The 27,447-nt window shown below is 45.4% G+C and overlaps 1 protein-coding gene across 2 annotated transcripts in view; it reads right to left on the reverse strand.

Moving 5' to 3' along the window:
* Positions 1 to 186: 186 nt before the first annotated feature.
* Positions 187 to 27,447, reverse strand: part of KMT2A (lysine methyltransferase 2A) — a 39,554-nt gene continuing 12,293 nt past the window's right edge. Inside the window, exons 5-36 of one of the 2 annotated variants that reach the window (XM_074527848.1) lie at positions 27,104 to 27,338; positions 25,980 to 26,044; positions 25,091 to 25,462; positions 24,402 to 24,475; positions 23,659 to 23,787; positions 22,705 to 22,818; positions 21,505 to 21,651; positions 21,155 to 21,250; positions 20,239 to 20,359; positions 19,931 to 20,044; positions 19,409 to 19,593; positions 18,672 to 18,845; positions 17,766 to 17,876; positions 17,443 to 17,516; positions 16,787 to 16,977; positions 16,372 to 16,478; positions 16,129 to 16,266; positions 15,460 to 15,618; positions 15,050 to 15,167; positions 14,892 to 14,970; positions 14,486 to 14,646; positions 13,667 to 13,852; positions 8,762 to 13,055; positions 8,370 to 8,450; positions 7,797 to 7,861; positions 7,246 to 7,416; positions 6,656 to 6,730; positions 6,209 to 6,383; positions 5,715 to 5,822; positions 5,199 to 5,282; positions 4,690 to 4,819; positions 187 to 4,327 (exon numbers count right to left, since the gene is read on the reverse strand). In XM_074527848.1, the coding sequence (XP_074383949.1) occupies positions 4,052 to 4,327; positions 4,690 to 4,819; positions 5,199 to 5,282; positions 5,715 to 5,822; positions 6,209 to 6,383; positions 6,656 to 6,730; positions 7,246 to 7,416; positions 7,797 to 7,861; positions 8,370 to 8,450; positions 8,762 to 13,055; positions 13,667 to 13,852; positions 14,486 to 14,646; positions 14,892 to 14,970; positions 15,050 to 15,167; positions 15,460 to 15,618; positions 16,129 to 16,266; positions 16,372 to 16,478; positions 16,787 to 16,977; positions 17,443 to 17,516; positions 17,766 to 17,876; positions 18,672 to 18,845; positions 19,409 to 19,593; positions 19,931 to 20,044; positions 20,239 to 20,359; positions 21,155 to 21,250; positions 21,505 to 21,651; positions 22,705 to 22,818; positions 23,659 to 23,787; positions 24,402 to 24,475; positions 25,091 to 25,462; positions 25,980 to 26,044; positions 27,104 to 27,338 (8,609 nt within the window). In that variant the 3' untranslated portion in view covers positions 187 to 4,051. Of the gene's footprint in view, positions 4,328 to 4,689; positions 4,820 to 5,198; positions 5,283 to 5,714; positions 5,823 to 6,208; positions 6,384 to 6,655; positions 6,731 to 7,245; positions 7,417 to 7,796; positions 7,862 to 8,369; positions 8,451 to 8,761; positions 13,056 to 13,666; positions 13,853 to 14,485; positions 14,647 to 14,891; positions 14,971 to 15,049; positions 15,168 to 15,459; positions 15,619 to 16,128; positions 16,267 to 16,371; positions 16,479 to 16,786; positions 16,981 to 17,442; positions 17,517 to 17,765; positions 17,877 to 18,671; positions 18,846 to 19,408; positions 19,594 to 19,930; positions 20,045 to 20,238; positions 20,360 to 21,154; positions 21,251 to 21,504; positions 21,652 to 22,704; positions 22,819 to 23,658; positions 23,788 to 24,401; positions 24,476 to 25,090; positions 25,463 to 25,979; positions 26,045 to 27,103; positions 27,339 to 27,447 lie in introns of both variants that reach the window. The other variant, XM_074527847.1, reaches the window with a different exon arrangement.

Below are 27,447 nucleotides of genomic sequence, written 5' to 3' on the forward strand. Positions count from 1 at the left end.
CTGAGGCCCCACCGCCCGGCCAGTGCCCCCGGCAGCGAGCCAAGGTCGCTGGCACAGCCGGGGCCGAGGGCTCGGCCCTGAACGCCCTGTGCAGCCCTGGGCGCTGGCCAGGGGCTCCCGGCCCTTGCGAGCGTCCTGGAGAAGCAGCAGCTTCTCAGTTCTCAAGAAGAAATGGAGAGAGCCCTCTGCAGCAATAAACTTGACATGTTTATTAATTAAACTATCACTTAAATAAAAAAAAGTGCATAGAAAATAAACATGTTTAAAAACTCCTTTTTTTTTTACAACTATGTACACTTTTTATTTTTACATTCAGTCTTTTGCAGAGCTTTCAGCATTTTTTTAAACTATTAAAGTATTTCCTTCTTCCCTGTGGCAGGGAGTTAACACTGATGTACTTTAGACACGTTTCCTCTTTTTTTAAAAAAACCCAAAAAACCAAAGCCAAAAAAACCAAAAAAACAAACAACCAGTAGATTGGAAGAACACAAGAAAAAAAACTTTTGTTATACATGATAAGTTGTCAAGAAATGTATTTCTAGAACATAACCTTGCCTTTGCAGAGCTTTTTTTTTTTTCCTTTTTTTTTTTTTTTGTTTTTTGAAACAATTATTCACCTATCTGTAGTTACTAAAGAGACTGTAAGTTCAATAAAAGAAACACCACAAGTATAGTTCTCGGCCGATAGACGAAGCTACTGTACCTTGTTAAAAAGATACCAGGAAAGCACAGAGCACATTTTTCCCTATATGTAGGTGGTACCCCAACATTCATAACCAAAACGAGAGGAAGGAAAGGAAGAAACCAAGTTGTACAAGTACTGACTGTAACAAGAAGGGCCAGGAAAAGCCAAACCACCCGCTCCCAGCTTCTGGCCCTGGCTGCCAGCGGGGAGTGAGCAGCAAGGCTTTCCTGGAACTGTGAGCAACTGTAACACAATCCTTATCTATAGTGTTAAAGAGAATTAAAAGCCATGAACCGATACTGAACTAGGCTTCATTACACGGTGCATTACTATATTAGTTCCTATATATATTGTATTTATAGTTATAAAAAAATTTGCAAGTGTTGAGAGTGGACCAGTGTATGGGTGAATGGCATGATTCTGCACAGACCGTCCTGCTGAAGAACTTGGTATTGCTTTGAAATGAAAGAAAACCAGAAAAAAAAAAAAGATACCCAGCCCTTTGCAATGACCCGCTTCTCCTTAAAAAAAAAACATGTCGGTTTGTACAAAGAAAACCCAAAAACGCCCTAAGGTTCCTTTTTTAGTATTTTCAGATACCATGATCTGCGTCAGTCCTTATAAAATATACATTCATACACGGGGAGCGGGGTGCTCCTGGGCAGCCCGGCCGAGGCGGGCAGGCTCAGCCCGGGGTACAGACAGTTCCACTGGCCACAGCGGCTCCGGCCGCCAGGGAATAGCAGCAAAGCGGGCACCGCTGCCTCGGCCGGGCCCGGGCACGGGGGGCCGGCACTCGGCTCTGCGGACCCCTGAGGCACAGCGCTCCCCTCTGCCCTCTCCCACCTCTCCCCACGCGGGGCGGCTCTGGGCAGCGCTTCCCAGGGGAACCTCCTCCTGCAGCCAGGAAATCGGGGAGCGTGGGGTGAGAAAGCGTAGCTGAGCTCTGGGATAAATCAGGGGCTTTGCCATGGCGAGGGCCATGCCCCCGCCCCGCGTCAGAAACGGAAGGAAAAGGGCCAAGAGCAGCTGTGCTCCGGGCCACGGGGCCCAGATCCCCGGGTGGGCACTCTCTGGGCTCCTCAAAGTATGTGCGTTCCCAAACTGTCAGTGCATCAAATCATCTCAGTAACAAATGCAGCCTCAATGTGACTTTGCTTTCAACAGTTATCAAGAAATTATCCTCACACAGTGCAATAACAAAAGGAAATCGGCAGGTTCTGAACCTCCGAGCGCTGCTGTTCTTTCTCAGGGCAGAGGAAGAAGTCTCAAGACCAGAGAGGAGTGGATGGGGGATGCCCCTCTGAGAGACCTGGGGAGTCAGCAGGCACTCCCCGTCCATTCCCCACCGACTGCCAGTGCCGGTTCAGAGCAGCCCTTGGATACATCAGCTCCAGGAAAAGTGGCTCCTGTAACAACTGCAACCTAACCACGAGGAAAGCTCGGAAAAGCTCGGGCGCTTTCTGCTTTCCCTTCTGCACAGAAAAACCCATCTGCCTTTGAAGGACAGACTGTGGCAGGAGGTGTGTGTCTCAGACTGGCCTCCCAGCAAAGAGGTATTGAGTGTCATGTCTCATCCTGTCTTGCTTTTCTTTTTTAAACCCTTGCAGGATACCGGCACGGGCAAGGCAGAATCAAACTATCTGCCCGAGTCACACACTGTCCTCCCACAGAGCGAAACTCATACCACGCTGGGCAGCTCTCCCTCCTGCCCCGTCCTTATGGGCAAATACAGTTTAAGGTCCAGTCAACCCTCCCGGAGACAGTTACTAAAGTCAAAAAGGCAGAACAAGAGTAGAAAACAAAACTAAAGCAACCCCCCCACTGGAGAAAGGCTCAGACTGTGTCCAGCCAGGTATTTCCTAGAACCATCCTATGAAAATAAAAAAATCATTAAAAAGAGATTCTCTTAAATTAGGATAATACCACTGTAAAAAGCCTCGTCATAAGTGCTTTCCCCTATGAAGTGCTTCTCATAGAAAAATATACAAAATATATTTACATTTATAAAACCTTAAATACTAAACTGTAAACAGAACAGAGCAGAATCCAATGTTGTCACTGTCAGGCTTGGGTCTCTCATTTGTCTCTCTCTGGTTTTGCTCTGAGGCACAGCGCAGATCCCACAGGGAGGAGGACTCACACTGCTCCAACCAGGACAGTGGTGTCCCTCAACCTGCTCAGAGCTGGCCTGGTTCCTCATCCACTGTGCCAAAGCCTCCTGCGTTTCCTATGCGTTTCGGGATGCTGCGGGCGAGGCCAGCTGGCATTGGCCTTGCCTTTGCAGAGAACTTGGGCTCCGTTTTGGTGTCCTTCTGTGTTTTCTGGGGAACACAACGTGACTACACCCAGACGACTGACCATGACAGGCTGCAGGGCCACTCTCCTGCCTGCCCCCAAATACCTGGGACACTGTGGCAGGGCAGAGCAGAGCAGGTGCCTTCACACCAGTCCTTCCCAGCTCCTGCTCCACAGCGGTGTGCGGCCAAGGCCGGGCTGGCTCGCACTCCCTCCTCTCTCTAGAGACCTCAGTTCCTCCAGACACTGCTGGCTGGCTGTGCCAGGAGCTTGCTGGACAGAGGAGGAACCCAGCCGCTGGAGACAGGACCCAGAGGACTACCTCCCTCCCACATGGCCCAGAGGGAGTGCTGGTGAACGGGAGCCTTTGCTAGCAAAGATTTACAGTGCCCCAACTGTTGGCACAAGCCCTCCTTGCCAAAGAACACCAGGAGTTCCCCTGCTCTCAGGCAGGGATTTCAGAGCAATATGTCAGCCAAACTCTTCTTGTGTCTAGTTGTGGGCTGCTCTTTCCTGCTCTCCTCAGGAGCAGCCAAGCCAGCCCCCCGCACACCTACTCCCACTCACACATAGTGTTTTGCAGACATGCAGTCCCTGGGGGCCGCTGGCAAGGCACAGGCCTTCTCCCAGGAGGCAAGCTCAAATACTGCACTACCCAACCACTGACTCAGCCCTAGGAAGGAGAGCTCTGGCCAGCAGACGGAGAGGGACACGACCCATGACTGCTGCCCTGTGCCTGGGCCTGGGGTGACCTCCCCTCTCCTCTCCCACTCATTAGCCCCATGCTGAGAAACAAATATGGGGGCAGGGGGAAATGAGAATAGCAAAAACATAACCATGCTGATCTTCTCCAGCCGCCCATGTCTCTCACAAGGGTGAGTGTGCACATGCGAGACATGAAGATGTGGACTCGGACAAACACAGCCGCCAGTCTCAGGTCCCTGAGCCCAGTCCATCTTCACTCCTGCTTCTGGCCCCTCTGTCCCATCCCAGTGGCCGGGAAGGGGCTCACTCCAAGCTTTGGTTCACCCCAGGCCCTGCAGGGCTCACTTGCAGCTGATGGAAGTTCTAGTTTAAAAACTTCCTGCACTTCTTGGCACCGCAGTTACAGGGCAGTTTGTTGCTGGCGTCTTCAATGGGGAACTTATAGTCATAAGTGAGCTCCTCCCCTCGGTAGATTTTGCGCATGGCAAAGATGACAATGTGTTTCTGGCCATCGATGTTGATGACCCGGGAGTAGCAGTTGGGCTCGCAGGAGTGGTTGATGAAACGGGCTGCGTTCCCATGCATGGTGGCATCCACCACCTCGGAGTCATCAATGCGGAACATGTAGCACCCGATGCCCTGTGCAGGGAGGACAGGGGAGGATTAGTGCAGGCAGGGCAGCCCAGCACAACCACCCCAGCAGACAGCCCAGCTCTGAGGAAGCGTCTGCAGCCACCATCCACTGGGCCTGACACACTCCTGCCTGAATCATTTCATCCCCACATTCACTGCGACTAATCCCAGACCACAGAAGGGAAAGAGAAGTGCCTCTAAAGCTCCAGCCTCTTAAGCTCCAGCTAGAATGAAAATAACCCAAGAAATCAGTAAACACAATTTGGGATGTCCCCAACAGAATTTTTATATAGGCCTGTCCTACCTTCACAGCCACTTTTTAGCTCTCCCAAACTCTTTAAGAACATCTACAAAAGCCCAAAACTCACCTTACTGTCGTAGTATTTCTCTCGTTTGTCAGTGAGGATGGAGCGAATGACATTGCCTGAATATTCGATCACCATCTCACCTGCATCGATGTTCCTTTTGCAGAACAGACCCCGGCCGTGGATAGGAGACCTAAAGTGCAGTAAGAAAAGCAAATTATTTCAAATGAGACAAGCAAAGCTCAAGAACATCAGATTGCAAAGGCTGCAAAAAAACAGGCTGTGACAAGAACCACTGTTGTACTGTTAATCCATCTCTAAGGGAACACTAACAAGACCACAACCAGGTCACTCTGCCTACATCTGAGCTATTGCCAAGGTAAAGCCAGCAAGGAGCAAGTGGTCTGTGCTGAGGATTACTTTTCAAATACAGAACTTGGGCAGAGAGAAGGAAGAGGGAAAAGAATCTCAAGCCTTCTTTTCCCCTCAGTTTTGCAGTCTGGCTTCACAGCAGGTTTCCAGCTTCCACCTTCCCCTATCCTATGGACAATGGTACCAGAGCAAAACCGTACCTGTAGACACCAACTGCCTCCTTGGAGGTCTTCTTCAGGTGCCGGAAGCGCATGGGCATTGGCAGATCCATACTGGTTGCCCTCCTGGAACAAAGAGGCACAGCTAAGTGATGACCTGTATACAAGACTCTGTGCCATTATTATCTGGGGCACTTTCCAAGGTAATTTATACACTGTACAATTTAGACTGCAGCCTTCAGATAATACAGTAAAAATAAATGCAGTGTTTTCATATATATATCTAAAAGATAATTTCCTTTCTTTCCTCCTCAAATTCTCATCAGATTGTTTTCATTGGTAAGGAAAAGAAGCATTTGAAGGCAGACCAGTCTGGTGGTCACCTTCAGCTGTCACTTCTTTTGTTACTGCAGAAGTTACCTCTATATCTGGCAGTGCTTGACAGCTTTCAGTGTTTAAATACCCCTCAAAGCACACAACCCTTAACGAAGTGTGATCTGCTCATTTTAACATCCCAATACTATTTTCCCCTTAGAACCTTTAAGCCCTGCTGCATACCGAGCTGATTTCAGCTGCACTTCTTCTTCTTCCTCGTCATTCGGGTTGTATTCTGGTGGCTGTCGGTGTTTAGACGCCAAGAAATTAAACATATCAAATGCAGATTTCCTGCAATTTAAAGAGACCAAAGGGAGTTTGTTTTACTGACTGAAAATAAACATGGTTGCCACAACAGTCTGACATGTTTACTTTCTCACTCCTCCCCTACTCTGCCCTCCCTTAAAGCCCAGTGCATCAGGGCAGACACAGCAGGTTCTGAGAACCTCCAGTAACAGCCTCAGCCAGGAAAGCTTTGTTAAACCAAAGGGGCCACAAAGTGGCACAGGAAAATGTGCAGAATTCAAAGATGCTGAATGGTTGATTTTCATGTGCCAGTTTTTAACATTTATGTGAGAGCTTTAGTGCTGCAGAGATTTGTTGCTCCTGCCCTGCCACAGCATAAGTTATGGAGCCAAAGGGCCATAAACCCCAATACTGACAAGGCTCACACTTGCCTCAGGTGGACTTCAGCCCGAGCAGAGCCATGTGGGTTCAAAGGAGGTTCATTAGCCTCCTCTGGCTTGTGAAATCTGAACTTGTAGTTGTGGCAGTGCTTTGCTCCATACAGTTGCTCTATCAGGAACACAACAGTATCATGGATAATCCCCAACATCCTCAAACCGTTCACACCTGGAACAAGAAGTAGAGCACAACAAACAGTAATTATCAGTGCAGACTTGGAGCAGAAAGATACAGCAGCTTGTCACAAAGAGCTGGGACACCACACAGCTGTCACAACAGCACTGTATTAGCTATTGCATTCTATGTGAGAGTTTCTAATCCTTCCATTGGGAAGAAATTACCTTCCATAAAGCCTGCAGCAGGTTACCTGGAACTATTGAGAGTCTAAGACCCTCACAGAAAGATCTGTTTGCTCTCCTATGTTCGGCACAGGCTGTTACCTGCAAAGGACAGCTGCTTCAGGCGGGCGTTTGAACGGGCCTCTTGCACCTTGTCAGTCAGAGACTTCCAGGCATCTGCAGCACACACACAGATGACAAATGGTCACAGGGTATCCAAGCACTGGGATACTCATATTTAAATAAACTAATTGGAGAATATGAAGTTTCCAACTTTCCACAGGCCATAAATTAAGATCCTTGGATCTAATTGCTTTCATTCTCTTGCAAATTCATATTGGCATAAGGCAGGGTGTTCAGCAATTGGTCTGGAGGAAAAGTCTGGACACCCAATACTCCACTGTGTGATCCACACTGCCTGTTTCTTGACAAACTACAGTTCAACATCACTGGTCAACTGATAAAACAAAATGGGTCAGTGATATATATAATAGGTCACTGAATATATTATATTGCAAAATAAATAATAAAATCCAGACATTATCAGGAACTAGGATTGTTCTAGGGCTGTAAACCAAGAGATTTCTCTTTCTCTTTTTTTAAATCTATAAATAAAGCAAGTAAGAGGTCCTCAGAAGTAATAATTTTACTTCTAGTAAGGACAGCTAAAACCAACACTGTGCAGTTCTCACCTTCAATGCTTTCTGCGCAGATCTGAAAACCATCATCACTAGAGATCTCAAAAACCAAACCTTTTTTTGGCTTCTTCTCACCAAGACACTCTTTTCTCTTTTGTTCTTGCTGAAGCCAAAACATAAGAGGGGAGCTGAAAGTGCCCTCTTCTTCCTCGAGAGCTTTTGAGCCTAGAAAAGACAGAAGCCAGCTTGAAGAAGGGAATTGGAATGAACGGTTTTTACACCTGGTGTTCCACGATTGAAAATAACTTACTGACTTGCCTTTTCACCAGCAAATCCAGCCAAGAAAAAATTTCTAGAGTGTTGCAGTAAGAGTGTGAAATCTCAAGTGCTGAAATTCTCACAAACTAAAGACAGAGACAAAACTATTTGTCCAAGATCTACAAATAGCAAACAAACCTTTCCTCCCCTTATAGCAAGGGTAACACAAACTAATAGCTCTGACCCTTTTCCTGACAGAATGACAAACACAAAAATCAGCTCTTCAAACACCACTTTCCCAGTCCTGAAGAATTCTGAGACTAGGTGTTTTTGAAGAAGCGACATACCTGCATTTTCTTGCTCATTTATTGAGTTCTGTGTTGACTGAGGTTCTGGGACCACAGCTGGTTGCCTTGGGAGAGAAGGAGAAGAACATGGAGAAAAACAGCTAACAACCTGCCTCATTTCCTCAACAACCCTGAGCAGCAGTCTTAGACAGATGCAAGAATCTTCTTCCAGATCAAATGTTCTGACATCAATTCAGTTGGAAATGAACAAACAAAAATATTCTATTCAGTAGTATTTCTGCTTGCAGCCTGTGTCAGTCTGTGGGCAGCAGCCTAATTCCACACTGCCTGTGACCCGCTCTTGGTGTCAGCCCCACTCAGGATTAAGGTGCAGGCCAACACACAATCAGACACTGCTGAATGAGCATCTCCTCAGCAGGCACCGAGCTTCCCAGAACTACATGCAGCTTAATGCAAAATGATTCCATATTGCATCAAAGTGTGACTGTACATTCCCCACTGAAAGCTCCCCAGGCATTTTAACTAGGAATGCCAGACTTCCTGCATTCTCCAAACAAATGTCCTTCAGCTCAAGCGAGCAGAACCACACAGAAAGGTCTGTTCAACCCTTACCCTGCAGACTGCCCATGTGGCTTCTGCAATGGCTGATCTACGCTGGCTGCATCCTGCGCATCTGCCTTCACAGCAGGAGTCCTGGAAGAAAAAGATTTGGGAACATTCAATGTATCTGCCAACCCATGTGTGCCATAAATGAGACTGGAAAGCAGGAATGTATCCATTGGGACTTGCCAACACGGATTTGGCAGTTCTGCAGAATTACACAACTAACAACAACAGCTTGTAAGATACAGAGAACCAGATCACGCTTCCAGCTCCACATCAGAATCAAAAGTTGCACTTCACAATTTGCCTTGACTTGCACAACTTGCTGGAGAAACTAGTGCAAGATTCTCTCATACTGTTACAAAACCTCAGGGATGAGCAAAATCAAACTGTCCTCTTACCCTGTAACCGAGACCGGGGGTACAGCAACAGCGCCTTTTTCGGGAACGTGAGCTTCAGAAGATCCAGCCCATGCGTGAGAGGTTTTGTGCTTCTTTCCATTCCCTTTGTCTAATAATGGCTGGATTCGTTTGACTTTTGGCTTCATTTTTGTGGCACCCAGCACAGAGCTACTTGCAGACTGCTGCCCAGTTGATGGGGAGCCCCCTGGAGACGCTGAGCTGGCATGCACCACTGATGAGGAAGCCTTGCTTTGTTCGGGTCCGGTGTTGTTTGGAACATCGACCAGCTGTGGAAAGCTTGACAACTGTGTGGTTGCTGGAACTGTGCTAAGGTCCAGCTGGGAGGATGCAACCCCGGTTTTGCTGGCTAAAAGCTGTGACATGTGCTGAAGCTGGTAGGAGCCTTCTGGGTCAGCAGTCGACGGAGCGACTGTCATGCCCATTGTCTGCGCTGAGGGTAGAACACAAATGCTTGATGCAGCTGTCATGGCTGCCGTAGACGGAGTCTGAGATGCTCCCAGTTGCGAAAACATCCCAGAACTTGGTGGTAAAGTCATATGCTGCTCCTGAAGACCAAGGCTTTGCTGACTAGCTTTGATCAAGAGGTTGCTTATTGAACCAAGGTCCCCCAATAATCCAGGGCTTGTTAACGTTACTGAACTTTGTCCCAAAACGTGACCAGGAACTGACCCACCAGTACTAGGGGCTGCTGTGGCCTGCATGGATACAACGTTCAGCACTGAGGAACTCGACGTTAGGCCTGATACAGGCCCTGCTGGGAGGTGACTGGCATCTGCACCAATAATGCTGGGAGATGTGCTGACTGCAGTAGTAGTGGTCCCACCTTGTGGGAGCAAAGATGTTTGCTCGAAATACATGACCCCAGACTTTGACCTTTTGATAATATTGGGAACGGTTCTATGGGATGTTGAATTCGCAATGGTTCCCAAGTCCAGGGGGTGGTTAGAAATCTGGGAAGGAGCAAAATTAATTAAGGTCATGTTGGAGACCATATCAGAAGGAGCTATAGCAGAAGGGGTTCCAGAAGGAGCCAACTTCTTGTTCTTCCGTGACTGCAGACGAGATATGGGCCGTTTCTTGCCCAGAGCAGCAGCTGGTGTAGAAGCAGCAGTACCAAGGTCTGTCCTCTGACTAGCTTCAGACACTAAGAGCTGAGGATCAGGGGGTGGCTGCACCCCAATTAGAAGACCTGGTGAAGGACTGCTGATGTTTGGTGGGAAGCCTGTCTGAGCAGGCGTGGAGAAGGGATGTATATGCTGGTGATGGGACATGGGCAGTATACCCTTGCTCGTGGGAGGGAATAATGACTGAGATGGAGGCAAGCTCGGATTCAATCCTGTGGTCAGCGTGAGCCCACTCCCCATGGGCCCCAGCACTGAAGTGTTGGTTTCCATCACACTCTGCGCAGAACTAACAGAAGGTGTTAACTGTATCTTTTGGGTGACACCATTGGGAAGAGTTTGGAGGACGTACAGGGGCTGCATGTTTTGATTAACTACCAATAGTTTTTCTGCGGCTGGCTTGAGGTGGGGTGGAGTTGTCTGCACCGCAGCGTTGGAGATTTGCGAAGGGCCAGGACTGTCAGTGGAGTTTGGCACATACTTCTGGCTCTGGAGGGGAACAGTGGGTGATACCGGCACCTGGATCCCCGGAGTCCCGCTGTTTCTCGTTAAATCTTGGTTGCTGCCGTGTCCTTGCTCGACAGGGCCACAGGCTGGGCTGGCTATGTGCTCTGCATCTATGTGGCCCTGGATGAAGTGATCAGGAGTCATGTGTCCTTCGGGGCTTGGGTCTACCCCTGGGCTCAGGAGAGCTGTGTCACCTTCTCCTGAGGCAGATTTTTCTGTGACTGTCACTCTCTTCTCCCCAGACTCTGTGGAAGGCAAGGCAAGCATTGACCTCTCTCCCGAGGAGGGAAGTGAAGACTCTGAAATGACGGCAAGCCTGTTGTGATTTTGGCTGGGCACCGTAGGGCTGCGAGTGGTCAGAACAGAGAGATCAGAAGGAAGCTCCAGTGGCAATTCAAATTGCTCCTCTGCAGATATGGAGGAAGAGACACTGCTGTCCACTGGTTCGGCGGTGGGTAGCTGCTGGGAGAACACCTCAAACAAACCCATATCCTTACCACGGTTGCTGTCAAGACCTAAACCTTCTCCAAGCGTCAGGAGTTCAGATGACGAGGACTCCGGACTTTCTCCCAAGGCCTGCATAGATGGTGTGTTCTTCAGCACAAAGTCCATGATGTCAGAAGGGAGTATGTTCCCACAGTCATCACTGTTGTTATTGTCAGAGTCGGATTTCAGAAGTTCTGTGTTGAAAGTGTCCAGTAAATTCTTGTCAGCAGGCGTGCTTGCATGAGCCCTGCGGCCCGTTTCCAACGAGCTCAGCTGCACTTCCAGAGAGTCCTGACCCTGAGTTTTAACCCTGCTCACAGGATGGCAGTTATCAATCTTGGGGTCGGTCTTGTGGACGGTGGAGCTCTTGGTGACTTTCTCACCAGCTTCTTCAGTTCTGTCCAGCTTTAAGTTCTCTGTCCCATTCTCTTTGCCACTCCTTTTAGTTACTTGGCTGACTTTTCTGGTTGTTGCTGTGACACTTGTATCACTTTCAGTTCCATCATCTACACCGTCGAGCTGTGAGATTTTTGGAAGATCACACTGCTCCTCCTCTCTGAATAAGCTATGGGATGCGAGCCTCTCCTCTGTGTTTGAGGAAACCACAGTCCTTGTGAAATTGTAGTAGTATAAGTCGTCCTCATCTGATGTGCTCAAATCATCTGCTCCATCCACCTGTCCTTCTGCTGACCGCTTCCCTCGCTTCTTGCCTGTTGAGTTACTGTAGAAGGGAATGTCTTCCTCTCCATAGGACCTCACACCATACAGAGGAGTCAATCCAAAGAACATATTGGATCTGGCCCGAGCACTTCTCCTTGGATACCTCCGCTTGTATGAGCCTTCTTCTTGAGCCTTAGCACCATCCTGGAGCATCAAGCTGTTATCTTGAATGGCCAAATTTTCATATGTGTTATTCTGAGATTCCTGTGTTGGTGGTTCATTTGGACTTCCCTGAATTACAGGGTTCTCTTCTGGGCTTTGTGAAGCTGAGGACGGGTCTGCCAAAGCAGCCAGGTCTGCCCCTGCAGGCTGAGTTTCAGCATCACTTTCCTGCTGTGCATTTTTAGACTGGTTTTCACTTTCCATTTTGAGAGGAGTCAGAGTAACTTTAACAGTGCGTTTCCTGGGTGCCTGTGATTCCTTAGGGGCTGCTTCAGCCTGCACTGCAGTCCCTTTAGATGGCCCTTGTGAAGATGGAGACTTATCACCAGCTTTTTCAGCAGGAATATTGTTACATAACCTCTGACTAACTTGTTCAGTTGCCAAACCCTGATTGCCAAAGTCTGTTTTCAGTTCATCACTGCCTACTGCCTGACTTGTCTCTGTAAGAGATTTCAGGGAATGCTTTTCTTTAAAACTGTCTTTCATTAACTTTTTGCCTTTGTGACGTTTATCTCTGGGGGCAGTAACTACCTGCTCGCTTGCTGCAGGAGATCTATTGTTTACTCCAGCAGCCTTCGAGGTTTTTGCATCCATCTCATCCACCGCAGTTGTTTTCTCTGGCTGTAAAGGTTCCATGTGCTGATCTCTGTCTTTCCTTGGGCCCCTCTGATGCAAAGATGGAAAGGGTATTGCTTCTTTGGAAGAAAATGATCCTGAACACTCTTGAAAGGTTCCTATTTTATTCATTTCCATGGCTGATGAACTGGTTGGCTGAGTAGACACTTTGGCGCTTCCTCCAGAAACAAAAGTATGAGACAAATAATCTGGGTCCTTTGAGACTTTGATTTTCTCTCCCTTAGAAGGTGCACCTTTGGCTACTAAATCTGAACTGCTGGAATGTTTCCCTTCTGTAGACTGTGATGCATCCAGCTGGTAAGTTTTATTTCCAGTTGTAGCCACTGTTTTCTGGGAGCCTGAACTGGTAGAGCAACTTTGAACTGGAGCACTTGGAGGGCCTGTGCTTGCTGACCCCACAAAACGGTCACTACTTTTGACAGTAGGTTCATATTCTGAAGAGGCCCCTGTGCTGGAAACTGAAGACACACTGTGCCTGGAGTAAGCGTTCCCAGCTCGTGTAGGGGAAATCATCCGGAGTTTTGATTGTTGCTGTGACAGAGAGGAGGTGCTGTGTCTCCGAGAACCAATGCTCTTCAGTCCTGAGGACAGCAAAGGATCTCCCACTGTCACTATTTCATGGGTCACTGGGGTAGGACTTCCTAAGAAACAAAGGCAAGAGAGACTGTCAGGTGATCTTAAATCTTCACAATGAATGCACACCCAATTCCTTCAGAAAAAACACTAGAAATTAAAGCCCAGCAAAACCTTTTCGCCAAACAACATCAACACACAGTGTTTATACTTTAGATAGATGTTAAAAACCTGATACCTTCAACCAGAATTCAGCAAGCTTGTATTTTAGGGTTTGGTATCTCAACTTCAGATGTGACTTTTCAACATCAGTTTGAAGAAAATGCTAGTCAGAAACTGCTGAATTACAACACCAGATTTCTGATTCTCTCTGGAAAAATACTGAGATATTAAGTCCCTAACTGGTACTACAATGTTTTGGGCTCACTACTACTATATGGTGCAAATCCTGCCTCTTCTTCATCCCAACGGAATGCTTGTTTTAGTTGTACATTTCTCTGCAGGCCATCTCTACTGTGAATCGTTACAACTTCCCCTCCTCAACCTATTGACATTTCACTGCTTTCTCTAGAAACAGCAAACTGAACACCTCATTCTGAAAGAAGCCAAGAAAGACAGGAACTAAACCAAAAATATTACCACAGTAAACCTCAATCAAAATCAGCAGCAGCAGAAATACCTGCAGAGGGTAACGGCCGCGAGCCAGGAGACCTCTGTGCGGAGGGGTAACTCGGCACCCTGATCCTGGGACCCTTTGAGACCACTGGATAGTAACAGGAACTAGAGGTCTGAGAATGCAAGGGACGATCTGGTGACGGTGGGTTTACAATTTCAGGTGTATTTCGGGTGTCTTTCGGTAGAATTTCTGTTGTTGTACAAAAGGGAAACAACAGTATAAGCCATTACTGAGCCCTAAAAGCTACGATCTGATAAAGTATATATTACTATCACGTTCCACTTGGAGAATCAGGGTATTTGTTAAAAAAACACAAAGTCAAAGATCTGACATCAGATAATGTCTGCTTTCTTCTTGTAAGAGCATTTTCAAATATTTGTAGCAATTGCTCATCTTACACATGAAATTCCACTATATATTTATAGAGTTTAAGATTCTATGTTAACAATGACAACGACTAGAAACATTTTAAAAACCTTTCACAGCTTTACCCTGGATACAAGTAAGTAATTTGGAAACACAGAACCACAATATAACTCTTCAACACTGTATTGAATAAACCCCATATCACAGACCAAACACAGTCTGAAGTTTTAGATCAGTAGAAGATTCCCTTAGTTGTAGACTAAAAACCATCCCTGCAGCAGTGTTTGTTTGGCTCAAGTTTTCAAAGCAGTATATCCAGGAGCTTAAAGTCTTGAGATGCTGTAACATGGAAGCCTGAATTGGATTCTAGCCCAAATTTAAGAGATTTGGTTTAAGAGGTGCACTATGGCAAAACCATACAGAGAATATACTTCTATGAAGTCCTTAAAAGATTACCTGTAAGGGGAACTGGGCTATGGGCAATTGTTCTATTATCATCATGCTCTACAGTGCTGTTGATGTCAGGTTCCACGACTGGAGGTCGGCACTCCATGATCTTGCAGGTATACACACAGCGCTTCCTGGCATCTGTTGTGCTCCAGTACACCCTGGAGCACCTGGAAGATAATTCAAAAAAATCAATTTACTCAACAGCTCAGTAAACTTTATTTCTGCTTTAAATTCTCCATTTCTCAAAACTACATTGGCCAATGCCCTCCTGGCAGAACACATTGCACACCCTTAATCAGAGATTCCTCAACAGTGTAGGAAAAACTACAGTCAATTTTCCCATGTTACCTCAGTGCTTGCTTGACATGAAATATACTGAAAGACACTGAGTCTTGAAACAGCTTATACTCACTGATAGCCGATGGGAAACAACTTATCTTCACAGTCTGAGAGGTCATTCAGAATTCCTAAGCAGTCTATTGTCATTGAACCTGAGCAGAGAGAGGAACATATCTGTGAGCCAGATTCCAGCACCAAAGGTGGATCAAGCATCCAAAGACTAGATCATACCAATCATCATGTGGATGTTCTCTGGTTCCAAGCCACTAAGAAATTTTCTTCTCAAACTGATCCCTTCAAAATCCACAAAAACTCTCCTAAGAACTTCAAAACCATTCTCAGGAACCACCTGGAACAAGAACCAACAAAACTACTTGTTAATTAAAGGAACTACCACACGCATGCTATATTAGTTTGTCCTACTTGAACCTTATTTTAGTCTTTTGGTTTTTGAACTACCACACAGCACCAAACTTGCCAAACTTTCCCAGGCCACTTGTATTACTGGCTACTTTTTAAGAGCAATGCGGTCCAGTCCTTGTTAGCAAGAAACACATTCAACATAAACTTCTAAAAAGTGCTCATAGTTACAGGCTAACCCCACCTTCAGAGAGCGAGGCAGAGTGAAAGAAGAATCTTACCTCTCCTTTGATCAAGTCACGATGTCTCTGGCAGTAAACTTTCTTATCATCCAGAAAGACACAGTTCTTGACTCGTGAGCACATGAAATGATAGTTACTGGTGCAGGAAGTGAGGCAGCAGCCTACTGTGGCGCCTGACTTCTGGCAGAACTCACACCTCTGCAGAAGCAAAAAAGAAAAAAAAAAAGTTAATCTCTTCTAAAACCAGACCACCATTGCTGTTGTCAGTTGGGGTTTTTTGGCACAGACAGAAGTTTAGAGTAATGCTTGATCTCCTGCTTCATTGCTGCTCCATTTCACTACAGTGACTCACACAGACAAGCGAGAGACATGGAGGAGGAGGCGAGAGGAAGAATTATTCCTCACATGGAACAACTTTTTCATTTGTGGACTAGTTCTTCCAGGCCTTTCCCAGACCTTCCTGCTTGTGCTTCATATCCAGTCCTCACATTTGTAAGCTTCACTTGGTCTCCATAATATTTCTGAACTGAGCAAGGATAAATAACTTTCCAAATATCTTCAGTCAGTTCCACTCCATATAGTGTTAAAAAATATTGCAAGGAAAGGACAGAGAAGAACAAATGCACACAAGCCATCTTTTAGCTGTGCTCCCATCCTGGATTCCAAATCAGCATGAAGTTTAATAAAGCGTTCTTTGCTTGTACCCACCAGCTGCTTTCCCCGGATAACAGCCATGTGCACATTTTTCAGAGAACCATCATCATCTTCAAACACTTCTGCTGACCACAAAGCACAGTTCACATGTGTCCATTCATTTTGGCCAATATAGAGAAGACGTCCAGCATCCTAAAGAACAGAAGGAATTGCTCTCTTCAGATGTTCCTGGGGACACAACATCGCACAACACCCATCCAGAACTCCTCCAGAAAGGGGAATGGGGCAGATACTCACGTTAGCACTATCATCACCGTATTTCAGGCACAATGCACACTGCCTGTTGTCTTCCACATCTGGAGGTGGGTTCAGTTCAGGACTATCCTCTCTGCTTCTGTCAGAGCCTTAAGAGTTAAAAGAGAGAACAATATTGAAATTTGGGGCAGCAAAAATTCATCTGGAACAGACTGTCAGTATGTGAACACAGTAGAAGAGTTTCCAATAGCAGCCTGGAAACCAAAGGACATGTCAGTCTCTGCACAACCTTCATTCTGGGGGGAAAAGAGGTGGGTGCAAAAGCATTCTTGGGTCCAAGCTCGGCTCAGAAACATCTCATATGTTACTGCCTCTGAGTGATTTCAGGTCACAGAGGTCTCCAAGACAGCTGCATTTCTGGGTTCGAGATTGACAGTCCTGACATCAGTTCTCTTACCAGAGATGGGGGGTGTAGGAGGATGTAGAGGAGTTGGTGAATCTGGCTCTCCAGGCCCTCTGAGTTTTGGAGCTGGAATGATCTTCTTCATCAGAGGGGGCTGCTCAGTGCGGTTGCTCTCTTCACGCTCCTGCCACTGAGCATAGTTATGGTCGAGCGATGGGGGCAGCACCGCATTCGGCAACATACCACTGCTGAGATGAGCAAGGGGTCAGGGTCACACCTGGCTACGCCCTGCCCAGCTGACAGCCACCCCCCAGCAACAACTCCATTAATCACCTACAGCCCACATATGTCCCCCACCAGTCACATTTTAAGGTTTGTGATGTGGCTGTCTGCTTCTTTGAAGGGTAACAGATGCAGGAGGGCTACCCCAAATGGGGCTGTGTGAAGGAGAGGGAAGGAAGGTCAGGATTGACAAGCCAACACACAGTACACCTAGTTCTAATTAAGAATTTTGGTTACTCTGCTTAAAATAAAGAAGTGTGGACAAAACATGGGAATGGGATTACTGCATAACTTCTTAGGAAAAAAAAAGGAAAAGAAGAAAGGAAAACCAGAAATTCCAACCCCGCAAACAGGCTCTTTCAATACGTTTTGCTTGGCCAGCTGGCAAACGGCAGGGCGCCGCAGTTGGATACAGAACAATTACTTACTTGCTTGTTACTTTATTTGGCTCCCAAAATCGGGACTTTTTTACACTGAACCATGGAAAAACACGCTCCATTTGCTAAAGGAAAAAACATCCCATTAGAAAAGTTAGACAACATACCAAAAACTTCAAAGATGTTCAGCCAAGATGTACTGTAAATGCACAACTAGTAACATTTCATTAACATTAACAACTCTGACAATGTATTATTTTATTCCTGGAAACACCCAAGCAAGGCTAAATGTGGTGGCCCTTTAGACTCCAACATCAACAAGCAGGGCTAGGGTACCAAGCAGATTTTTTCACAGTAACTGTAGGCCAGCTCACCCGAATAAAGAAGGACTTGACCATGCTGTTGGCTTTCTTAATCTCTGGCTGACCGCCATCGGCATTAATGGCTGCTTGAATGATCTTCACGATGTCATCACTAAAATCCAACTGTAAGAAATCCACAAAACTTCACATTAACAGGATTGTCTTTTGCACAGCTATACCACCCACTAATTTTTTAAAACAATGTTCAAGTGAACATTCAGATGACTTAAGATTGAACCAGAGCATCAACTCAAAAGCAGAAAGGGAATTTGGCTGTGAAGAAGCAAGAAGACCTCTAAATTTGTAAACTGGCTGGCACAGCTGCTACACCCACAGCCGTTCACTTCAGCTGACTGGTTTTAAATCCGCTAAACTAGCTGTCTCACGAGGATTTGGTCAAAATCTGGCACCACAACATTCGCCAAGCACTTTGCAATATACAGTGCTCCTCAAGATTACAAATTCTCTAGGGAAAAAAAAGGAAAAGGCTGGTCTGTGCAAAGAGAATTTATTTGGTCAAGACTAGCATTTTTTGTAAATGACTCTGGAAGAGATCACTCCTCCGCCCATGAATCCTTAGTTTCAGCTAACCAACTGCATCAGGGCAATTTGGCAAGACCTTCAGTCAGAATTTTCATGTTCAGGATGACCTGAACACTTATATACATAAATGTCTGACTAACAGCAAACTGGGATCTGACCAAGTACCACTGCTGGCTACAGAGAGCCCCACAAAAGCGTCAATTACTTTATATTACCAATATAAACTGGTGCCAGCCAGAACTATTTCTAGCAGCACAATAACCTGCTTCCTTGTTCCTAAAGTAAAGGCTTAAGGTGCTCAGTTATGAACACCATATGTGATAAAACAATTCAGGGTGTCTACTAATAGAGCAGAACATGACAACTTTGACATACCACAGAAATGTAACTTCCTTGATCCATTTTTCTTTTCACTCCTTCCAGATCCAGAGGTTGCTGCTCCTCCTGTTTACTGACTTCTGTTAGGACAGGAGGATCGGGACCCTCAGGAGAGCTTCTGGATGGGATACTCTCTTCTGTCTCAGGATTTAAATCAGGTGGTTTTGCTGCCTATGAACACCAGCAAGGAGACAGAGGGATGGTAACATCGAATTGCAGCTGCTCCTGATTATACCCTCCCAAGCCCATTTATTGATCCAAAGACTCTTGCTAATGTGAAAGGAAGGAGGACTGAGTTCGGAATTTCTGTCCAAAATGTAGGGGCAACAAAGAAAAGCTCTTAACCAGCTTTCTGCTGAGACCTGTAAGGTGCATAGCAGGACAGAACCACCAACCAAAAGGATCAAACTCATTGCTCAAAAGTCTTATTTCCTGAGTGCATATTTCAAGACAAAGATCCTGTTCTTTTGTCCGAAAAGCACCTTCATCATCACAGAGCTAAATCCTCCTATTCCTTGAAGAACTTCACCCTATTTTTCTTTCAGCTTCTAAGTCGTATCACAGATACCCACTTCTCTGCTTCCAAAGGAATCAACAAAAGAAAGAAAAAATATAACTAAATCACAGCACATGCTGTTCCAAGTATGATGCAGACAACTCTGCAGTATGAAGCACAGCAACACCTCAACAACTCAGCTGAATGCCAGAGTAACAGGGCACAGGCTCCAGCTTACCTGTCGATACCGCAGTAAGTGGCTGGTGGTTCTGGAATTCAACAGGGCTGTTAAAACCTGCTTCAAGGAAATCTGCAGCTCCTTTTCCAGTGCCAGACGCCATTCTGCAGGATGCTGCTCTGTACAGTTAATGCAGGTGTATGCCACGCTCTCGGGCAAGTTGGAGAGTATCTCATACATTTCATCTGGAGACAAAAGAAGACAGGATAACCACCTGAGTTGCTTTATTGAAAGATACAGGAAAAAATCCCTGCCCTGCACCTGCTGCCTGAGACTTTTCATGTAACAAAAGTCCCTTGTACAGCTAATTGAGGTACACTGCCTTTGAGCATCCTGTGCTTTCAGGATGTCATTAGTATTAGCACTGGTTTATCTGTTGTTACTCCACAGGCATTTTTCAGGTAGGTCACAAGAGGCGAGCGTATTAAAGTAACCGTCTAATAGAAAGGTCCAAGACTTGATTGCTTTGGTCTAATCACTGCCTCATGTTCTTCAGTACTGAGGGGACGAGCATTTCCTTACCAGTAAGGTTTTCACATTTGGAGTGGACCCAGCGGTCACATTTCCCACACTGCATCATCTTGCTCTCGTAGTCATCATCATCGTAGCATTTGTCACAGAGAGGACAAAAGTTTCCTGCAAACAAAATGGGATCTTATGGAAGTCTGAACTGTTACATGCACTTTCAGGCTCGACCACGACCAGCCTGCATTGCTGCCTGGACCATGCCAAGCTCAGGTGCCTTGCCAGCCCACTGCCCACTCACAGTGGCTGATTCAAACCCAAGCAGCTGAGGAAGCTCCTGCTGTAAAGAATCACACTATATGTACCTTTAGCAAAGAGTTTGGCACAATCATGACACAGGGAGAAGTCATGAGACCACTGTGCATCCCATCCTTTGCCCGGTGTTGTTGATCCACAGCTCTTGCAGCGAACACATTTGGTACATATCTGGAAAAAGAATTCATTTGGCAAGAATTACTTGCTTTTATCCAGCAGTTTCTGTGCTTTCCACACATTTCATAATTTTTATTATTTCATGAGTGCAGAGATGTCACCCAACAGGACAAAGAATTTTAAATGCTGAAACTTTCACTGAAAAGAACTGAGCTCACTTCCTCCGTGGTAAGATGGTGATAATACAACAAGAAAAACCACTAAACTAAATCACAATATAGTTTTTTTGTCCTCCATATTTGCACTAAAGAAAATATCAACTTTCCCTCACCTAAAACAGACATAGTTGTGGCATTTCTTCTGATCTAAAATATACAGTCCTATTTTAACACTTTTTAAACTCTGTACATTGTAGAAGGAAACACGTACACAAAGTCTTAGCAAATACACTACAGGCAACTACAGGCACTTAGAACAAAAGCTTGAAAGACACAGATTAGCAAATTAATCCAAATTGTCTCTCAATACTGGTATCAACAGGTTTGTTAACCAACACTTCCATTTTAAAGACTTTCTTCCATGTTATGGGTCTATGACCAAAAAACTTACTGTGATCTTACGACTTACTACAACTGAAAAAGGGGTAATCTCTCTAACAATTCTGCTTTCTCAGAACATCTTATCAACCAGCCACCTCAGTATTTCCAAATGTACCTTCTGAGGCAATAGGCACCTTGCCTTGAAGAGATGAGGAACTGCATCAGAGCAAATCACCTGCAGAGCTCTGCTCCATGGCACTGCTATCATTCAACAAATGAATTATCCAAAAAATAAATCAAAATCCCTCACCCAAACTTTCTTTTTCTTGGTGGGTTTTGTTGGGTAGTTTGGGCCCAGGCACTCAGGGTGATAGCTGTTTCGGCACTTGTTACACTCCAGCAACTGCTACAGGAATAAGGGAGAAAAGCATTGGTACAGACACCCTGCAAAGGGATGCAAAATTCTGGACTTTTTCATTTTTTTACTAGATCCCCCATTCAGGTCATGAGAAGGAAGCTGCAATGGAGCAACTGAAGAGGCCTCCTCCCCAGCGCACAGAGACTCTGCTCCTGGCACATGCTTGCTGGCCAGCCTCTGGATCCAGAGGAGCCCTGGGAGCAGTGGGGGTGCTGCTGGGTCTCCCAGTGGTTTTGGGGTACCTTGGTGGCCTGGTGCTGTCTCCCACAGACGTGGCAGAACTTGCAGCGACGGCAGCACCAGTTCTCCAGCTGATCCTCCTGGGGCCGCTCGCTCTCCTCCAGGCAGAACTTGTGGAAGGGCTCACAGCAGACCTGGCAATATACAAACTGCAAGGGGGGAGAGGCAGGTTTTAGCAAAGCAGAAACTGCTCCAAGTTCCCAAACCAGCCCGCTTGTGCTCTGAACTATTTTGAATTCTGCTTTACAACTGACAGAACAAGATTTTAGGAGGGAAACTCTGTATTTCAGGTAATCTAAATAGCAACTGGACACCTCACAGCCACCAGGAGTCTGGTACCTGTTAACTAAGTGCCTTGAGCATTGATAAAGGCTCTTCAGGATCTCCTTCCCTCACTTCGTCCCTGTACTACAAGCCAGATACACCAGAAGACACATTTGGTGCATGAAGCAGGGACATGCAGAGCAAAGAGAGTCTCTCTCCCTCCGTTCAGCCCCCTTCACCATTACAAAGCTCTTCTAGTTTCTCTGTATCCTGTACAAGAGTGGTCATATCAGAAAAACAACCATCCTCAGAGCACAGACACTGCAGGCTCACAGGGGACATGGGAATTGTTTGTCCCCTGGGGACTCCTGACTAAGAAGGGGATGGCTCCATGACCCACAGGGCCTTCATGGACCTCAAGTGCATTGATGTCCACATCCAGAACTTAACCCCCTCTTCCCCTGCCCACTCATCAGAACCCAGGCTCTCCTAGAGCAATAGCACCCAGGTTAGCTGGTCTGAAGATGCCGAGAAGGCACCTAGCTAAACCTGGAAATGCATTTAACACATCTCAATCCAGCTCGTTAGGCAGCATCAGAACCTTTCCAGTTATGTTTCTGTAACAGCTTACACCTCTTGGCAGATATGGACACACCTGGAAAAGCCAAGGCTGTCTAAAACCTGTCAGCACCATTGGGCAGTCTTTTTTATTTCAGGTTAAAAGAGACCAAAACTCTTGCTTTATATCAGATGTGAGTTCCCAAACTGATTTTAAATACCTTGCACTTTATTATCTTGGGACAAATTCTAGCAAGGACAGATTTACCGGTATTATTTTGAATTCTTCTGGATTAAGGTCATTATAATTTTTATTTATTTATTTTTGTAACAATACAGTGCTGTAATTAAGTCATCAACAGCAGAACACAATGCTTTACCTCCACATGTCCACTGCTGGCACAGAGAAAACACACCACCCTGGGAGTAATAGGTACCGAGGTGACGATGCCTAACCCACCCATCTCCCAAACATTCTCCACTTCACAGTCCTCCTGAAAGTACAAAAGGACACATCACCATGCAGAACAAGGCAACACAACATCACTACAAAATGCTCCCGCCACTGTTCAGTTCAGGGCCTGTGATTAAGGTGCCTCAAACTGGAATAATTTCAATGTCTACCTCAGTCTACTTTACAGTGTATTCTGGGAGAGTCACACCTCGGCGCTGTTCATGCCGAGAGCACTCGGTGGCATGCTAGAGCCTTCCTTCTAGGGAAGGCAAACCTAAGGAACAGGACGAGGCTTTTCACAATTGCACAAGTATTACTAGAAGTGAAATTTCAGAAGAATTATACTTTATTAAAGCTCCATATTTGTATAAAACACTTATGAGATCCCACTATGATCTCCAGTATCAACACTTAGAGATGAACTGAAAAATTATTAGGAAAATATTTTATTATTATTTCAACACTGTTCAAAAATGTACATGAATTATCATTTTAAAACCCCAGATATACCCCAAACGTTGTGAATTACAAGTTACTAACATTTTCCCCAAATCTTGTTGGCTCAAGTTGTGGTAAGGTTTTAAAGTTCCATCTTAATGGAATCATTCTTCATAAACCTCAAATTCTTGCTCATCCTCACACATTGACAGTTAAGGTTTTAAAGCTTTAAGTGTCTCTTCATCCAGTACTCTAATTATAAGAAAAAAAAGGCATAACAAGCTTTTAAAAATCAACCAAGTGACTTATCATGAGGCTCCTATTTTGGCGGTTCCCTTCGAAACACACACTCAGCAGTTATTGCCAGCACTTTCAGGGGACTCTAGTTCCAGTGTCTGAAAGCCAGCGGACATTCAAATACTTAAAACATTTTGTCCTCTACCTTGAAATCCACTCGGATTCTGTGGACTCCATCTGTAGGTGGCTTTTGCTTGGAACTGCTGCCGTTAGTCAGAGTGCTGAGCAAGTTCAGTGTGCTGCTCTCTGGCTTGCTTAGAGGAGGGGGCTTTTCCTGGTCAAGCAAAGGAGCCTGCATTAATCCCAACTCTGGACGTTAGAACTTAATCAGCAGTTGCATCCAATACCATAAATAATTTACAGACAAACCCCCAAACCAGCACAAAATTAGCAAGTATTACAAAGCTGCAGGGAAGTGACCATTCTACAAACGATTCCCTAAGAGCATTCCATATGCAAGTACACTCCTAATTCCATGTGCTTTACCATCACATTGTTCTTTCATCAAAGCATGGGCTGGTGTTTGGATGCAGTGGGGCAAGTCTGGGTATAAACAGGCTCTACTCACTTCTCCTTCAGGTTTACTTAGGACAATTCTTTTTTTTTCCATGATTGAGCTATTTCTGAGACTAAAGTAGTTGCATTTTTTAGGGAAAAGCTAGCCTCCACCCTCCAACACACAAATCTTAGATACCAAAGTAACATCTAAACTGAATCTTAGGCATAGGCCATGGTTTTTGCAATCCACATACTGCCACAAGGGAAAGCCTAACATGTTTAAGAACCAAATAAAAAAAAATGCAAAGGCTTAAGCAATATGGTTCTACTTTCCAGACAGAAGTTCCAGGTGCTTGAGATTTTACTGACTGTACAAAAAACAGTATTCACCTTTTCTTTTGGTTTCTGTTTCACAGGGAAAGTTGGACGGGGAGCAATTTTTTTCTGTTTGCTTTGTTCTGTGCCTAGGAAGGGGGGGAAAAATTATGAGTATTTCAAGTAACTAACAGCCACCTGTAGAGAAGAAAAGGGAAAAAAATCAGCTGGGTAATGTGTGATGAGTTTTAGACTAGAACTTTTCCACCCTCTTCTGTGGCTGCACCTCCCCAGCTATGAGCAGTTTCTTTGAGGCAAGACTAGAAGAAGAGTTTGCTCTGCACACAGTCTGCAGCATTGTGAGTGCAAAGTCACAGAAATCCCAGAGCTGCCTGGCTGGTGACTGCTCACACTGCTCTGCACTACATACAATAGCGGACTATACTTTTGTATGAAAGATTACATCCTCCTGGTTTCACATTCAGAATGGGAAGTTGACAGACTTAACAATTCTGAAAATACACCTCAAGACTGCCATGACTATACAACTCAAGAGTCCCAACCAGGATAGCCATCTTTCTCCCTGCCTTAACATACACTGTGACTCAAGAAAAAGGAAGCCAGTTCTAAGCAAAATTTCCAAAATAATCTGCTGAGATTTCAACACACCATAAAGCATTCATTGGGTTTAAAATGCACCAGCTTTTAGCAGCATTGTTACTTAACATGACTCAAATGTATTGAGGATAAATAGTCCCATTTACCTATTTCTGGCTGGGGAGTCTGCTTTTTCTTGGGCTCAGAAGTGCTAGGTTTAGGTGCTTCTTTTTTCAAAGGTCCTGAGCTTGGTGGCTGAGGAGGAGGGAGCTGGACTGGCTGGGACATCTGCTTGCCAGTCTTTCTGGTACCAGACACAGGGACCTGTTTGGGCTCTGACACAGGAACGGAGGAATTCCCATCCTCATGCTTTTCCTCAACAGGCTTACGGGCAGGCTCACTGCTCTTCTTCCCAGAATTGTCTTCTCTTGGTACAACAGCCTGAGGAGTTTGTTTCTGTCCAGAGTCCAACTGGTTTTTTCCAGAATGGCTTTCTTTCTTCTCATTTGTCTTGGATTTCTTCTCTTTCTTTTTTGCAGCTAAGAAAAAGAAGCACAGATAAAGCAACACAAACAAAATAGTGTGACTTCAAATGATTTGCTGCTCTCTTGAAACAAGGATACAGACACTTTGATGCAGTACTTTGTCACTCTGTCATACCAAAGAAAAAATTGTACTCAAAAAATAAACTTGGTTTGTACTTCAGTCTATGTTCTCTCACACCTAGGGCCCCTATTTTGCAACAGCAATAAGCAACACCCTCCTGCAGTAATACAGATTCAGAGCTGAGAGCAGATTTTGTGAGGAAGGAAAAGGAAGGAAACAAACAAGTCCAGTCAGCACCCGGCCAGTGCTGAAAGACACTGGCATGTGCAATGTCTGCCAGTACTCACATCTCTCCTGCCCCTTGCACCTGCCACCAACGGTGCAGGCAGGTTGGCTCCCAGCAGAATAACCTTTATAAGCTCAGTGTAGCTAAAACAGCACAGAGAGCAAAATCTCTGAAAAGAAAAAATTCTGTCTTGTACTATACTCAAGGCAAGTCTTTTAGCCTACCTTTAGCTTGCTTCTGGAGATAAGCTTTTGAAGGCATCCACTGTAGATTCTGACATTTCCTCATTCTAAAAAGAAAGAACATGTCATGAAATCAGAACAAAGATGCAGACATCAAGAGGGCAGACATTTACAGACATTGTCTGTAAATACTCAACATCAAAAACTGAAAAGAACATTATCAATACATACACTACTTTTGTTCAGACAAAACCAAGTACTCTCAGCATGCGACTGGATTAGGGGACCAAGATTTTTGCTAACTTTATTTAATTTTATTCCCTATTTGTCCTATTCTTGGCATAAAATGTCTTCTGCAGACTGGGCCAGGCTTTGTTTCTGTCTCCATTCCTGTAGCAGGGCCCATGGCTCTGAAACCCAGCCCAAAGCCTGAGCAAAGCTGCTGAGAGCAAGATTCCTTCCAGTCTGCAGAGTGTTCTCACACAGCAATTCTCACAGCAAAGCTTATAAATAGCTCTTATACCACAACAATCTACTGGTGCCACTTTAGCTGCTGCCTTTTCAGACAGTTTATCTAGTCTGGTAAAATCAATTTAATACCACAATTAAAAAAGAAAAAGGTTCAGTCTAAGTGATATGTATAAAAAATGACAGAAGAAATCATGGAGGAGTGGTGTTTCTTAGTAATATCCAGACACACCTGTGATCCATGGTTAGGATCCAGAGATCCTAACCCTTTGATATACAAAGTGTACATAAGCTAAATAAACATCAGCTTGAAAACACAAGCTCTTCATTAATGCAGTCTAGGAGAATAAGAGATAAATATTTATGTGCATATTGCCTTCCTTGCAAAATCCTGTACTGCCTAACAAAACCCACAGATCTTACACCAAACAATCCCCAGTACTCTGCCACTCTCATCAAACTGAGGAGAATAAACTAGAAGTGAACTCCAGAGAAAGAGCTCATAACTACTGCACCTTGAATTGTGGTCTCGACTCTCAAACTGTTTACAGGCCCTTCCTTTGATCAAGCTTCAGACCAGGTCAAGCTCAGTCCAAGCCCATGACACAGTGCAAATCTGTGGTTCCTGGCCCAGATCGTGGGTACACTTATCCCACCCAGAGCACGGATTAGCTCAACAGCTTCTCAGACACACTTACTTGCAGCACTGCTTCTTTATATTGCGCCCACCAAACTTGGGTTTGTCTAGACAGTTAGTGCAGACCCCACAGTCCTCTGGAACCTGGCAGCCTGAGCACTGCCCGCAGCGCCTGGAGCGCCGGCCCTTCTTCACCGGAGGCTCTTGCTGGGCCTTGTTTCTGGTGACCGGCTTAATGGGCTTGATGGGTGGAGCAACAGGTTCAGCCTCTTCTGAGCCAGCTATCGATGACTTATCTACCAAAAGAACATTTCTAATGTGAATTTTCTGATGTCAAAGAATCATTCAGGAGTGTCTCATTTAGCCCATAAAGCCTAAGTTCATCTGCAGAGCCACATGAGACTG

This window comes from Zonotrichia albicollis, chromosome 27 (genome assembly GCF_047830755.1).
Source record: "Zonotrichia albicollis isolate bZonAlb1 chromosome 27, bZonAlb1.hap1, whole genome shotgun sequence".
NCBI lineage: Eukaryota > Metazoa > Chordata > Aves > Passeriformes > Passerellidae > Zonotrichia > Zonotrichia albicollis.